This window comes from Aythya ferina, assembly GCF_964211825.1.
Source record: "Aythya ferina genome assembly, chromosome: 3".
Taxonomy (NCBI): domain Eukaryota; kingdom Metazoa; phylum Chordata; class Aves; order Anseriformes; family Anatidae; genus Aythya; species Aythya ferina.
The window spans coordinates 50031565-50047505 of record NC_140298.1 but is presented as its reverse complement, the minus strand read 5'-3'; the positions used below and the strand labels follow the sequence as shown (position 1 = coordinate 50047505).

The 15941-nt window shown below is 39.9% G+C and overlaps 1 protein-coding gene across 2 annotated transcripts in view; it reads left to right on the top strand.

Annotated features, from left to right (window-relative positions):
• Nucleotides 1-1600: 1600 nt before the first annotated feature.
• SHPRH (SNF2 histone linker PHD RING helicase) overlaps nt 1601-15941 on the top strand; it is a 44457-nt gene continuing 30116 nt past the window's right edge. For both annotated transcript variants that reach the window (XM_084516201.1, XM_084516200.1), the window contains exons 1-12: nt 1601-1734; nt 2131-2208; nt 3205-3878; nt 4294-4423; nt 6307-6525; nt 6877-6955; nt 7730-7880; nt 8643-8748; nt 9249-9505; nt 9906-10601; nt 13991-14242; nt 15028-15106. In XM_084516201.1, the coding sequence (XP_084372327.1) occupies nt 3237-3878; nt 4294-4423; nt 6307-6525; nt 6877-6955; nt 7730-7880; nt 8643-8748; nt 9249-9505; nt 9906-10601; nt 13991-14242; nt 15028-15106 (2611 nt within the window). In that variant the 5' untranslated portion in view covers nt 1601-1734; nt 2131-2208; nt 3205-3236. The remainder of the gene's footprint in view (nt 1735-2130; nt 2209-3204; nt 3879-4293; nt 4424-6306; nt 6526-6876; nt 6956-7729; nt 7881-8642; nt 8749-9248; nt 9506-9905; nt 10602-13990; nt 14243-15027; nt 15107-15941) is intronic.

Below are 15941 nucleotides of genomic sequence, written 5' to 3'. Positions count from 1 at the left end.
GCAGAAAACTTGATCTGCCCACTCATTGAGTCAACAGCTAACTCCCAAAAGGCACATCCAGAAACAAAAGGCATTTAGTAAAAAACAAACAGAAAAAGAAGTGGTTCTCGAGCCACCAGCTCAGCAGCACTTGCCGCAGTGCACAGGCCTTGTGCAAGAGCAGGCTCGGACACACTGCTCATGGGGTTGGACACCGTTGTTGCAGCCAGAGGTCACAGCATGGGTAACACGGTGAGCTGCCCGCACAGTGATCTGAGCCTGGCCTTAGGCTTTTTGGACTAGCAGGACCTTCTTCACACAGGGAGCTAAACAAGCTCTTCTGCCACCTCCACAATGTCTTCACACAGATGCTGGAGAACTTCTCAGCAGTAAAGCTGTGCACAGAGCTACAGAGCACCCTGAGGGCACCACCAGCCCTGCCTCTCCCTGCCCACCCCCAGGCCCAGGACCCAACATTAGCCCAGGGCCACCAGCCCCAGCTCCAGCAAGGCTGCAGCAGGGCCAGGCTACAGCTCCCCACAGCCCTGCCCTGCTGTAGGCCCATGTCCTGGCCAGACCTTGTCCTGTCTCCATCCAAAAGGGAGGTGCCCGGTGTCAGGGCTGGGGCTGCCCCAGTGCCCTCAGTGCCCTGCTCCTGGTGGGGCAGGGGGATGGGATGGGCTGCCGGGCCCTGCCCTGATGTACCCACAGGCAGTCCTGACACCCACAGGGTACACACACACATTTTCAATTGTTGCACGGAACCTGCCCAGCAAACAGATATGTTCCCTCTGATTCATCCCCTCTGCTGCTGTTACCTTGCCACGTAAACCCACTACATCAATGCACACCAGGCAGTATGGAGTTGTTACTTTATCTGTGTTCTACAGTAATTTACAGTCGTAGGACTGGGTGGTGATTTTAAAGTGAATTTTCATGCAGGAATGGTCACGCAGGAAGACATGCACTGGGAATTGAAACAAACCGCCAGCATGGCAGTGCCAGCACTCTGAGGGCTTCCTTCCACACTGAGTACACCACAGCCCTGGGCAGCTCCTCTGGGGCCACAGGAGCCTCACCCTTCCGGAGTGGCTGAGAATGGGGGAGAATCAGCCACAAAATTTGGTAAGGATTTTCTCTGTGAAGACTAAGAAAGGGCCTAAATAGCTGCTACAAGAAATAAATAAATAAATAAATAAAAATTAATGGCTTTCTGATTTGTTTATTTAGAGCTGTTATAACAGAAGTCCCCAGGCGTGGATCTGTGTCTTTCACAGGAAGACAAGTGCTTCCACATTATTTACTGAAGGGCTATGTGCAGCCATGGGGCTGAGCCTGCCCTCACGCAGTGACAGCTGCCGAGGAAACCCCTCCCTGCACCCCTGCTCTTGGAGCACTTTCTGGCGCCTTGCCCTCGCGCCTGCGCACACCGCCAACGACGCCGCGCCCTCCCTCCTGCCCCGCCCCTAGCCCCGCCCCACTGCGGGCAGCCCCTCTTTCCCCGCCCCTTCACGCCGCGGGGAGTCACCGCGCATGCACCGCGCATTCCCCCCCTCACGCTCCTTGTTACGCTAGCGGGGAAGGGGGCGGGAACAACGCTGCCTTCCTCGCCTCCCATTGGCCGCCGGCCGGGCCGGGGCGGGTGCGCGCGCATCGCCGTGCCCGGGAGGTCGCTGCCGCTGCGCTGCGGGCCGGGGGCCGCCTGACCCCCCCCCCCCCCCCAGACCGGACGTCGGCGGGGCGCGAGCCCCTGCGGTACGTTAGTGGCCGTTAGCGACCGTTGGCGGCAGTTGGCAACCGTTGGCCGCCGCGGGGGGAGCCCGGCCGCCCCCTCCCAGCCGTGGGCCCCGCGGGGAGCGCCTCGTCCCGGTGGGGCTCGGCTCGGGCAGCCCCGTCCCGGGGAGCGCCCCCTGCCCGGGTCCGGGTCCGGCTGGGGAGCGGCGGGGCGCGGGCCTCAGGAGGGGGGAGCGAACGCGGGGCCGGCCGGCTGCGGTGTCCTGCGGGACTTTGAAAACCAGCCGCGGTTCTGAGGATCCTGCCCTCTTCCCGCAGGAGCCCTTTAACGTTAGGATGTTGGGATTAGGAGCTTGGGGTGTTTGCCTCTCGGCTCCCGGCGCTTTGGTAGCGGTTGTGTCTGTGTTTCCTCAACAGTTGCGTGCGGAGGCTGAATCGGCGTGGATGTGTAAATATTTTCCTGTTGTGGTGACAAAGAAGGCGCTGTAATATGAGGTAAGAAATCTGCCGCCGTGTTTAAGCTCCTTATAAGGATCCTTATAACTGTCAAAGATAGTTTTCTTTAAAAACGATGACTGCTTATTTGAGTACTTAAGCATGAGCATGTAGTCCTGAGTGTGTAGTCATTAGTTTCCCCGATAAGTCTAATATTCCGTTATTTTCTTCTTCATGTACGTTGTTTAGCATGTGGACTTTATTTTCTAGTATTTTATCTATAAAATCTGTTCCTTGCCCAGGTTGTGGCAAGGAGCTGGAGTTGTATCTTGATTAACCTTAGCAGTTAGTTGAATTCAGTAAGCCTAAGCATTTAGTTTGATGATTGGTCTCACTGAAATGCATGGTGGCAGAAGTAAGGGCTCCTCTGCAAGTAGTTTGTATATCCAGCTCTCAGGATGCACAACTTCCTGGGAAAATAAAGTGTTCGGTCACTGGGGACTTCTAAGGACAGAATTTGATACCTTAGTATCTAAACTATGTTTTATGTAATAGCAGTTTCAGACAGTCCTCTGCTAAGTTTGCTTAAAGTTTCATTCCTATGTAGGCTTTGGAAGAAAAGGAGGGGCACTCTGCTTGTCGCTTCCCCACGCCCGCCTCCAAATCTCTGGTACATCCTGCACTTTTGTGTATGGTGTTTCTTTTGCTGTCTCCCTCCACCCCCAGCTTTGAGGGATTCCAGTGCTTCTACATCTATATCTGTCCCACAAGATTCTGAGCAGTAGTGAAATATAGCATTCCTGTTGATCTCCCTCTGTAACTGTCTGGCAGAATGAGCCGTAGTACAAGACAAATTCTTCGCATCCTCTTTGTGTAAGGTTTTTGCATAGGGACGGGAGATGGTCTGTAAAACTGCCTACTGATCAGTTAGATTTCTTAATGCATATGCCTGCGTCCAAAACTTTGCAAGTTTAGCAGTAGCTGCACAGTCAAATTTCAGTGTGAACATTTAATTTTGCAATACTTATCACTGACTAATATAAATTCATCTCACAGAGTCTGAAAATAGCATCGAGAAAAACGACAAAATGAGTAGTCGTCGAAAGCGTGCACCTCCATCAAAAATAGACGATGTGAAGAAAAAACAGCTCTGCTGGAATATGCATGAAGACCGGAGAAATGAGGTGATAACATTAGATGATGAAATGACCAATGAGGATGATGTTCCAGGCCCAAGCACTTCCTCTTCGTCCTTCATTGTTATAAATGATGATAGCACTGATGAGGATGTCAGTCAAAAAGAAGACACCGGTTCAAAGTCTGTTAAATTTTTTACAGTTAACGACGAAGAAGACTCTTATTCCACTTTGACTTCTGTGTCAGTACAGCTAAATATTACTGTCCTGCCATACCGTGCAGATGGGTCCTGGAAAGTTTTATTGGGAGAATTTGCTCTTTGTCATTCTTCTGAGCAGATTCTAGCTGAGGAATTCCATGAAAGGGGCTTTACTTTGATGAGAGGAGACTCTGATGATCACCTGCAGGTCTGTGTCCATAAAAGAAGCGAAGAAGAGTACAGTAACGAAACAAAGGAATACCTGGGTGCTTATGAACAAATTATTATGGTGGAACCAACTTTAGGTGGTGAAATATTGGAAGGCTTGCGATGGTTGCAAAAGAAAAAGATAATTGGCCTTTATCAAAGACCTGCAGAGGCTCAGGCTTTAAAGGTATTGATTCATATATCTATTTTTGTTGTTTTACGTTTTAAAATTTCTTTTTTGTTGGAATTGGAAGATTAAACACTGCTGAACAACGAAGTCTGTCTTACAGTTTTATAATGTGATGAAATACATAGTTTCTACATCCTTTTGCAAGTGTTTTTGGTGTGTTTTCTTCTGAAGACTGTCTTTACTGTTGCACCATTACTAACATTTTAATCAAATGAATTAAGGTAGCTTTTGTCTGTGACATACTGTATCTTCCTTACTGTTACCTTGGCAAAGTTCATCATATCTGTCTGCATCTGTTTATTTTGAAGGTTTGGTAGCTAAGGTTTTTCATGTAGAAGGCTATGAAAATTACAGTGTTTTTATTTATAATGTCCTTAGCATTCTGATAATTAAATGATTAAACATTTCATAGGTTGGAATTTACCTTCTGGAAGCTGGGCTTAGTAAACCAGATTTTCTCAGTGATGGAGGTGGAAGACCCAAAAAAGCTAATCAGCTGATTCAAAAACTCATGGAAAAGTTCTATAGTTTTATAATTCCAGGTAATCTGATTCAGTTGAATGTTGATTAATACTTTTTGTTATTTCTGTTATTGTCTCTTTTCAGTAGTTTCAAATATAAAGGAAAAGTTATTCCTGCCATATAGAGCAGCTCTCTTTTTAAGTAATATTATTAGGTAATAAACTTTCCGTATTAGTATCCGACCATTAATCATATGCTAATTAACTTGTGGACAAATTACAGATGGTAATCTTCCTTCTCTACAGATAAGGCTCTGAGGCACATAAAAGCTTGAGACCTTACCATCTGGGGAGTAAATGCAGATTTCTTTAATGCATGTGAATTATTTGAACAGATGTACAGTAAATGGCTGAAGATACCTAAGAAATGTTTATTAAAAAAAAAAATTAAACTCAGAGAAGTTTTATTCCTAGTTTGGTGCCTAACACAACCATGGCAACAGATTTTTTGTTTGGTTTATACTGTAAAACAATCGTAAAGAAAACTGCATTGATGAAGTTATGTAGAAATGAGGGAGATGTTCTCTCCATCCTATTGCTTTTATATTTTTTTTCCTCGGTGTACTCATCCTGGTAATGTTCTTGTAGAGGGTTTTGAGACTTGGAGTTATGGATTCCATATCAAGTTAAAGCAAGCATAGGATAGATGCATTAATGAATCTGCAAAAGATCAAAGTTACACTTCACAAATGTGGTAATTTCATTGTAATTTCCATGAAGTTAGGAATCTCTGTGAGAGGATCCCTTGGAGTAGTTTCTGTAGCTCTCTGGTGTTTGTGCCACGTATATTTCCTTTTTTTTTTTTTTTTTTTTTGAGAGGTGTCACAGTGGTAGTCTGATTTAATTGTTGTGCCTCCCAGTATCATTTTTCTCTTTTTTTTTCAGTATGATGTTATAGTTTTAAATGTACCTTAAAGGTCACTTTGTGATGATTATGCTGGGCTTGAGTTGCTTCTTAACTTTGGTCTTCTGAGAAAAATGCTGCAAGGTGGCTTTCTCTCCAATACTAGCTAGGGTTAGTGTCTTTATTTGAACTGTAGGGTTGTACAGCTCTTCCCAGGTTTTATTAGTACTGATTTTACTTGGGACCTAAAATGCTCTCAAAACTTGTGCAAGCCTTTTGTTGCCTCATCTTACTTCAGCTTCCTAAAATACTGACCCTTAAATTTTTCATAAATATTTGTTCTGCAGTGCATAAGTTCTGTGTATGCCCATATACCCAAATTTCATGGAAAATATGTATGTACAAGGTCTTCTTTGCTAAGTCTCCTAGAGGGTACATACTTCTCTTGAGGTAGGATTATGATTTCTGAAGTATGAGTTGTCTGACTTCTTGCAGTGATATGATGGGAATTCCATGTTGTTAGACTTCTACAATTTTTATAGCCAGATGAATAATTTAAAAGTAACATGAAAACTTATACTGAAGAGATTTTCTGATTGTTTTTAATGTTTTCATATCAAGAAGGACTTTATTTAATGAAAAATGAACAAATCCTTTACAACCCACTGTGATTTTCCCCTTTCTCTAAGTCGATCAACCCATGTGAACATTTTAAACTGAAATGTGAGTTATTTGTGATTCTTTATCCACTGGAAATACTTAGTGGAAGGTATTTATTGAATAAATAAAATCTGGTCATTCTGTGCCTAAACTCTGAAGGAAGAGCTTTTCCAGTTATATCCATTTCCATGATGGCAGTAGAGTGTTAATGTTAGCATCTAGGAAAGTGTTCTTTGTTTCCTACTGCTGGTAGCTGAGTCAGGTGCAGTTGTGACATGTTTAAATGATGTTTTGCTTTGTTTGTTTTCATGGCTTAAATAAGTATGTTGCAGCAGAACTTACTGAAATGTTGACAAGAGTTAATTGATAATGCATCTCTTGAATGACTGGGTGTATACAGATGTGCTGGAGGAAGATGAAGAAGAATCAGACATGGAACTAGAGCGCCAAAATATCGAAGAGCTTTATGACTTTGTAAGGCATACCCATCAGCAGGATATCCAATTGCTGAGAGAGGATGTGCAGCATCCTGCCTTAATTCCTATTCTGAGGCCGTACCAAAGTGAGGCTGTGAATTGGATGCTTCACAGAGAGAACTTCACAGGCACTCCAAGCAATGGCAAGTATATGGGCCTGGAAAACTTGTATAACTGAGGAAAGTGGTGTTGTATTGTGAGCATGATGTTTTCTTACTGTTTGATTAGAAGCTTTGTTAATTATTTCATTACTATTTTTATAAAAGGTGTGGCTTATAAAAGCAACCCAAGTGGGTTGCTTGGGTAGTGCACTAAATGAGAAGATAAATATGCTTTGCTGATCAGCAGATGATACAGCTTGTTGGTCATGAAGTGTGGTGGACGTCTGCTTCTTTTATTTAAGTGCCACAATAAGGCTAAGCAATTCTAAGTACTGTTCTAACTACTGTTTATAGAGAAACCTTGTAATACTATTATGACCTCTTTCTCCCTAGAAAATGCACTGCACTTCTTATGGCGAGAGGTCATCACTCTGGATGGAGTGAAAATCTACTATAATCCATTTACAGGCTGGTACGTTTCTATGGTCACCTCTTTAGAGAACACCTTAAAGCTGTACTTTGTGAAAAACCTTATTGGCAGCTTTTACCTGGAGAATACAAGATAATCCATAATTCTAGCTTTTCAGTTAACAACTAAAGAATTAGAACAATGATATATTTGATTTTTCATGAAAGGGCAAATTGGAGTATATAATACATGGAAAAATAAGTAAATCTGGAGTTGAAGACAGTTCTTAAAGCTGCTTGTATTTGATGTAAGTTTTTGGTTATAAGATTAACATTCTTTTAAAATTAGAATGCTGGAGGCTTCAACCTGTTCTTCCAATGCTTTTAAAAGCTAAAGGAAGGAGGCAGCATAAATCTTTTTATTAATGCAATTATTATCTCAGTTTCATTTTTCTCATGAATTTGTTTAGAACAGAATCTTTTGCTAGTATGCTTTTTTCCTGTTGTGTGTATGTAATTTTCAGAATATGAATATAAATATATTTTTATTTTTGTAGACTAATGTTGCAATACGCTAAGATTAGCGAAGCAAAATCTATCCGGGTGGAGGTGTGGGGGTAACCTTCTGCCATACACATTAATTTTGACCAGGTTGGAACACTCAAAGCTTGCAAGCTTTTGTCAAGCTCAGTTTATCTAATAAAAGATATTACCCATTCGTAGGTACTACCCCTTGCTTTGCTGACACTGTGCTGTGTGTATATTCCTGAACACATGCTTCTGTCATACCGTTCTGTAATCACTGATTTTCCTCTTGGGAACGTACTTGTTTTTTTAGTATTATCCGTGAATATCCATGTGCTGGACCTCAGTGGCCTGGAGGTATTTTGGCAGATGAGATGGGTCTTGGAAAAACAGTAGAAGTGTTGGCGCTTATTCTGACTCACACCCGACAAGACATTAAGCAAGATGATCTGACATTACCTGAGGTGAGGCAACTAGGGTAAGATTTAATATGAGGAAATTACTTCTCAGATTAATGAAATGTGTTTTATCTCTAAGTTTACTATTTTGTTTTATATTAATCCAGAATCAAAGCTGGATTAAAGTACAGTAAAAACTTTAGCTTTTTACTTTGTGATACGTGGTGACATAAATAGTGGAATAGATTGCATGAGTGGCATTTGATACCATTCCCCTTTGTTGAAGGGGACTAGCAGGCAACTGCACTGTTAATAAGCTGTTAATAGTTTCCACACACTCCAAGAGTGTATGAATTTATAGTTTGGTCTGCTAAGTCAGAAATTGTTCTCCCCTTCACTTCATTCTATTAATAAGTATCAAACATCTATTAGACAAGCTGTATTGCTTATTTGTTTTTGTCTTTCTGGCTGTATGTACAATATGTATTTTCCTCTCCTGCCTTTCCCCATCCGTAATCTATGTCAGTTACAGCTATAGATTCCTTCAACTTAGTTCTGAAGTCGCAGAGACCCCAAGGGGCTTGCTGGGCTGCTCTTCTGTTTTAGTGTAGGGTGTTGAACAGCATTTGCCAGAAAACTGAGCCAATGGGTATCATTCTACCTACTTAAAAATAAATAAATAAATAAATAAATTAGTGGGATCAGTGCATCGTAAGAGTGCACACTTCATTAACAGTTCAAGCTTTTTTTCAAATGTGAAAAAATTAAGTTCAGAATTGCTGTGAAGAGATGTGAGCTGATAACGCTATTTAATGTTGTCTGCCTTAGGGTAAGCTTGTGAACTTCTTTGTTCCACCTCAGCCTTTAGAAGGAAATAAAAAGAAAAAAACAAGGGAAATGGAGTTGAAATTGAAAGAAAAAATACAATATCCCAGTAAGTATTTCTGATGAATTTCTTAATGCATTTTGCTTTTGGCATAACTCTTGTGTTGACCATTGGTAGTGAGTTTAAGGCCACTCTGTGATTTTGCAGAATGAAGTGGTTCTTTCGCTGAGTATTTTGGTGTAAGGTTGTGTATGTTTAAAAGTAAAGTTACCAACTCAGATGTCTGCTATAGAACTGTGTGTACCTGGGGGTCATTTTGTAAGAGTTCATTCATCAAACTGAAATAGAGAGTTTCTAAACTTCAGTAAGAAAAATTAGGAGGTAGTTATTTTTGTGGTTACTCTGTATTGAAATATGCACGTCTCATCTGAAAAGTGATTCATAAAACTACCTCAAGTAAAGCATTGTCAAAACTGCTGTCTGTACACACTTTGCATTTTTTTAGATAAGCACAGACAGTGTTCAGGGTTCCTTTAATAGGTGTTCTCCAAGGTAACTGTCATTTTGTCTGAGCTGTAGTTTTTCTTCTGCTTTGGTTATACATGCAGGCTTACGAGTGATGGTATTAGCAGCTGTAAAGGAGATGAATGTGAAGAAAGGAGCATCCATTATTGCAATATTTAAGTATATCAGTGCTGTCTATAGGTATGACATACAGAGAAATAAACGTCTTCTCAAAAGAACTCTAGAAAAACTAATTGCAGAACAAGTAGTGGAACAAGTCAAAGGACATGGTCTGGCTGGGTCTTTCAAGCTGGGAAAGAATTACAAGGAACAGAAGAGACGAGAGAGAACCAAAGAACAGGTAAAACTTGCTTCAATAGCTACTTCAAAGAATGGTGCAAAGGCAGAGCTTTCTACCCATTGCATACTGCAGTCAAACAAGTTGTCTCTGTGACCTAGTTCTGTGATACTGGCTTATTTATAAAAATGAAAAAATGCACCATTTGCTTTGAAATCCATAGACAAGGAAGCAGAAATTATAAGTAGGTTAAATATGGGGCTAAACATTAACTACATTTGTCATGAGTCCTGTAAAATACTGCTGTAGGGGCTGGCAGATACACTGTTCTTACCTTGCAGTTGTGTGGTAAACACTGGTAAACATATAGGATGTTTATATCTTGATGTTAAAGTCTTCCTTCCAAAGGAAGAAAAAAAGGTGAGGAGAAAGTCTGACAATCTTGTTTAATTTTACTTTGTAGATAGCAAGGACTTCAGAAAGGACTCAGAAGAAGCAGTTGACTGATACTAATACTCAAACCAAAGAATCAAAAAATAGTGATGTTACTTCTGAAAATGTCCTTAAAATCCCTTTACGAGTAGGTATCGCCACAGAAGAACATGATTATTGTGCAACTAGGAAAAACAGCAAGACATCTGAAGTAGATCACAAGAACTCTGCAGAAGAGAATGATGTTCAGCAGGAAGCTGTGGTCCCAAAGTCTCTTGACTTGCATGGCAGCCTCCTTGTTTCCAGTGACGTTAGCAGTCATCCTGATCTTGATGTTCCTAAAGGTAAAGCTGATATCAAACAGGAAATCCCAAAGGACCAATCCTCACATTCCCAAGAACGTGCCAGCTGTAGTGTGCAGCATGCAAGTTCTGTGTTTCCGTTTAATACCTCTGAATATCGTTTTGAATGCATCTGTGGTGAGCTTGGATTGGTTGACTATAAAGCTCGCGTGCAGTGCCTGAAATGTTCTTTATGGCAGCATGCAGAATGTGTAAACTACAAAGAGGAAAATTTGAAGATCAAGCCCTTTTACTGTCCCCACTGCCTTGTGGCAATGAAACCAGTTTCTACAGGAGCAACTCTGATAATTTCTCCAAGTTCTATTTGTCATCAGTGGGTGGATGAGATCAACAGACATGTGAGGTCATCATCTCTTCGAGTTCTGGTAAGATTATATATGTTCATCTTCTGGGGAGTTATTTTATCAAGGCTTGGGGCTTTCTGTCTGACTCTCTGTATCATGTAAAGTTCAGACGTTTCTTTGTCAGAATTCTGTATTCCTTGCTGATAGACCGTCATGTCTGTTTTGGCAATACGTGATACACTTCTCTCCCTGAAAGATGTCTGCGTTTAGTTCTTCATTTTTTTCATTGTTAGTTGATCATTGGGAGACAATACAGTGAACTAGATATCTTTATCATACAGAAGCAAATCTTGAGTAGTAGCAACAATGCATGATTTCTAAGAGGGAATGCTGTATGTGTCTTTTTTTCCAAAAGATTATTGAGGAACTTAGGAAGGCCTTCCTATAGGTGTTTTTAGCTGTATCGACTCTCACTGTATACTTAGCAGCTCCCTGACAGGTGTTTCTCACTTCTTTGTAGATAAAAACAAATGGTTTAGTAGGTAAAGGGTATACTTTGGAATTCTGTTTCTCAGGCTTTATAGAAGTCTTGGGCTTTCAAGTTTACTGAAAATAACACCGTTACATCTTGGGCATTTCTCTAGAATGTCTGACATGGAATAGTATGTTGCTTGTCTGGAGACCTTGTATCATCTCTTGATTTCTCATTGAAATAAACTTAATTACACATACAGTAGTTGTGACTGTACAGGATTTTTTTTTTTAATATAGCTATTACAGTATTCAAGGGTAAGCATTGTATTTTATTAAACTGAATTTATTTCAATTCAATTATTTATCTCAACTAGATGATCTTTAAGGTACCTTCCAACCCAGACCACTTGGTGATTCATGATGTAGTCAAGTCTTGTCCTTCATAGTTTTAATGAGCAAAAACCTTTCTAATGGTAAGGTGCTTTGAGATACTTAGATCCTTTGTATTTTGAATAAGGGTAAGTAGATAAAAAGAAATCTTCACAACCAAGAATGTATCTGATATCTTCAGTTATCCTTCAATTGTCCATTTGTACATTATGTAATGTACAAATGAATTCTAGGCCTCCAGTAAGTTGTGTGTGTGAGTAGTCTAACTAGCTTAGATAACTAGCTTTATTGCGGCAGCTAACAAATGAGTAGCTTGCACAGTTTTCATAGGACCTAGTCCAAGTTCTATACCAGCTTTGATGAAAACTGTCAGAAATAGATTTACATGGTAACAGGAGAACAGCTTAAATACTGAATGTCAGTACTTTAAAACTGTGACACCTTCCACTCTAAGACACTGTTTACATCTTCTTTTAACTGCCAACTGTAAGCCATCCAGAATGGCTTTCAGTGCTGTTTCAAATGAAAAGGTTTTTTTTTTTTTTCTGTGAACTTAAAATGAAATGAATGCAGACATTTTGAAGTATTGACTTTCCCATGTTAACAGATTTTGCATTGCATGTGAATGATGTTTTTTATTCTTTCAACTGGTCATAACCTGTGGGAAATTCTACAGATTTTGTGTAAAAGAACAAAGAATTAGTATTTATCAGTAGGTCTTGCTTTGTAGCAGGTTGTCTTTTCCTGCTGCTGTGGAAACAACCAAAACTTGGCCAAGTTACAAACCTCCAGAAAATCTGTTCACAAATGCTTCAAAGAGATCATTAGACTTCAATAGCTATTTTTCCTTAACAGTTGTTTCAGTGAGCATGCTCTGTGCTTTGGTGTTTTGTTTTTTAAATCTCCTTCTCTGTCTCTTTTTTTTTCTCCCTTGTTCATGTGCATTAGCCAGGTTGTACTTGCTCAGTTCTCTTGTTCTGGGGCTGAACAGAAATGTTCTGCAGGAGTTTCTTGCAGTTGACAAAAACTTTGTTGCTATATGCAGAAATGTAGAGCAAGATTACTGGAGTAAAAAAATATAATAACAGTGAAAATAACAATTTTAACAGTGAAAATTAAACAGATCAAGGGCTAAGTAGGGGGAAAATCAAATGAGGTTGTATATCATCACCTCAATTTTGGTATTTCTAATCATTTGTTGCCTGAATTAAGAGAGCATTAAAGTTTGTTACCCTTAGGGACTGGGTATCTTAAGTGATTAAAACCAAGCATTTGTAGACAACTTTAGATAAGAATAGACTGTCTTGATTAGAATGTTTATGTAATCACAGACTGAGAGACATATAGAAGGATATTAGCTGATTGAAGATGTGACTAGAATTTAGATGTTTTCTAAAAAGATGGGGGTATTCCTGTATCTATGAGAAGAAAACCAAACCATTTAATGCTGGGATTCAGCATTACATACAGTTCTAGGTGAATGGTAAGAAGTAGCTAATGACTTCTTGTAAAAATGTAGTAAGCAATGGATGCATGTAATTTTAAAGAGTGTTCCTGAGATAAATGGGGAGCAAGAGAAATCATTTTTTTATGAGAAAGGGAGGGGGAAAAAAGTTGATTGCTATATAGCTCTGGTAATGATTACTTTCAGCTAGAAGTCCTGGGGATGACAAAACTCTATTTTTGTAAATGGATTTCACTGATTGTTTGCTATACCACTTGTTATATGAAATTTTGACATGCTTTGGTATTCTGAGTATATTGGGACTCATCATATTAGCTGTGTTTTAGATATAAAATGCTATCACAGGGAAGCATGTAGTAAAATGTTTGGTTTAGTTTGTAAAATTTTTATTGAAACTGCTCCATGTTTCCAAAAGGATTGTACTTAAAATAATGAGGGAGATAAACTACTTCCGATATTACAACAAATGTCACTATGAAAGATTTATTATAATATTCTGTCGATGCACAGAGAACTGTTTCTCACTAGGGTATTCTTTCTATGTCATGAGTCTCTGTGGAGATACTTTTTGTAGATAAAACTGTACCCAGAGTATTATTTTCTGTTTTTAACTATTTTATTTTACTACATGCTACTGTCTTTGTCTAATCTTCCATGAAATTTTCACGAGATTCTTTGGGGGGTAGATGAGAGGATTGAGAGGAGAAAGGTAATATACATCTAGAGTAAATGAGAGAAGAGAGAGCATGTAACACTGGCATAATGCTACTTCTTACAACATAAAAGAATATTTAATCTTGTTTACAGCTGTTGGTACACAAAATTGTTGTAGCAAGTTCTAAAATTCTTTTTTCTTCAAAGGAGAAACAAAATCAATACTTGAAGTTTTGTACAGATGTAAATAATTATACATGAAATTGCATCAATGTATTTCATTTGTTATTTTGTATTACTTATGTTTTCTGACCATACTAGTACATGGATACAGGTTTTGTGAATGATTTCCTATTTTATGAGGGCCACATCTAAAAGTATGCATGTATTAAGCCATACATGATAGATATGGTATATTTTATTTTTTTCTGAAATGTCTCTTACCTTAATTCTTCGCTAATGAGCTACTGAATGCAAATCCATGTAGGTATATCAAGGTGTGAAGAAGCATGGCTTTTTGCAGCCACACATGCTGGCGGAGCAGGAGGTGGTTATCACCACATACGATGTCCTCCGCACTGAACTGAACTACGTAGACATACCCCACAGCAACAGCGAAGATGGGCGGCGTTTCAGGAACCAGAAGCGGTACATGGCCATCCCAAGCCCCTTAGTAGCAGTGGAGTGGTGGAGGATCTGCCTTGATGAAGCACAAATGGTTGAATGTACTACTGCAAAGGTATAACATTCCCACTCATGCATTTATTTAACTTGAAAAGGTTTTGACAAGCTTATTGTAAATAATTAAATAAGACTCCCCCAGCTCCTAGCATTCGGTGAGCTTAGGTCATTTGTCCTTGTAGCTTGCTCTTTAGAAGTGAATTTTCTGTTGGAGATATTATTATTAATTGTTTCCCCTGCTGGAATTTTAGCAGACTGAAATATATTCAGCTCAAAAAATACTTAACGTAATCTATACTGACAGCTTAAACAACTAGGTCATCATGTTGTATATAGTGTCTGATAGTTTCAAGCAAGACACTAGGCAGTTCAGTGACATGGTTCAGAGGCATGTGTCCCCTGGATCCAGAGGTTAAAATAATTTGCAGTGTCTCTGGAAACTCTAGGTGTGCAATGGGAGATAATTAAAATTAATGTTCTTCCAATCTTTTCGCCCAAGACAGGAAGACAAAAATGCTACTTACATCATGGTTCATAAGCTTTAGTATTCATTCTGTGTATGTTTCTTTTGCTAACTCTGTGCCTCTTGTGAACATTTGATTGCACTTGATTACTTCGAAGTGGATATGGCTTTTGGTTACCTTAAAAATAGCTCTCAGTAACTTTGTACATGTTTTTGTAATACATTGTACCAATGCTGCTTAAAGGTTTGTTAAACTTTTAAACCAAAAGTTGTGCAGGCTTTTTTTTTTTTTTTTTTTTTTTTTAAAGTCCCTATGTCTTCACACTGTGTTCCACTCTGTTTTTTCCTTTCCTGGCATTGATTCTATCTTGTTTTGCTAGGCTGCTGAAATGGCACTCCGTTTAAGTGGAATCAATCGCTGGTGTGTCAGTGGCACTCCTGTGCAGCGAGGATTAGAAGGTGAGATTTTATGCAGCAGTGTCAGCTGTGGGTTTTCCTTGTCCTGATAATTAGGTGGTGGGTTTGAAGCACTTAAAATGTCTGCTAATTTTGCTCTGAATTCAGAGATATGTATGAGATATTCTGACTTTGGAAGTCCCCTGGTCTGTGATGTATGTGATGAATGTCTTACAGCTCTGAGCTGAATTATCATAAAGCTAACAGAGTAGGGAATGTAGCCACCAGGTCTTTAAGAACTTAAGGGTGTCGTCATATATTTCTGTTTCTCATGTGGACAATGCAGGCATTTAAACATGTGCTTCTGTAGTTCTCCAGTAAGTTCTGAGTACAAGCTTAAAGTTAGTGTGTCCTTAAATTTTGTCCCCCAAGATGGTGGGCATCTGAATTGATCAGAATTGGCAAGCTATGTTCTTTCAAGGTAAGAAAACAAGAATAGTGGGTTTTGTGAATTTCTTCTGCTGTAGTAGAAAAGTGAAAGTCTTCTGAATTGCAGCCACTTCTAGGATAGTGGGCAACAGAAGGTGCCCAGCAGGCTGTAAAGTAATGATACTGAGCAATATTATTGTAGAAAAAACTGGCAGACCTAGCTAACCATATGCAATCATGTACTTTCTGCCTCTCACCCCTGCTCTGAGTAGGTTTAAATTCATCAGTTTGTTCTACTAAACTTGAAATTAGCTGTTTGAGAGACATTTTGCGATATTGCAAGTTCAATAAAAATCAACAGGTAACTAAAGGAGAGACTCTTCCCTCCCCTCACCCAGTCCCCTGCCTCCAGTTAACTGTTTTTGTGAAGGAATGACCAGAAAACAAGTGGAAAAGATAATCACTCAAA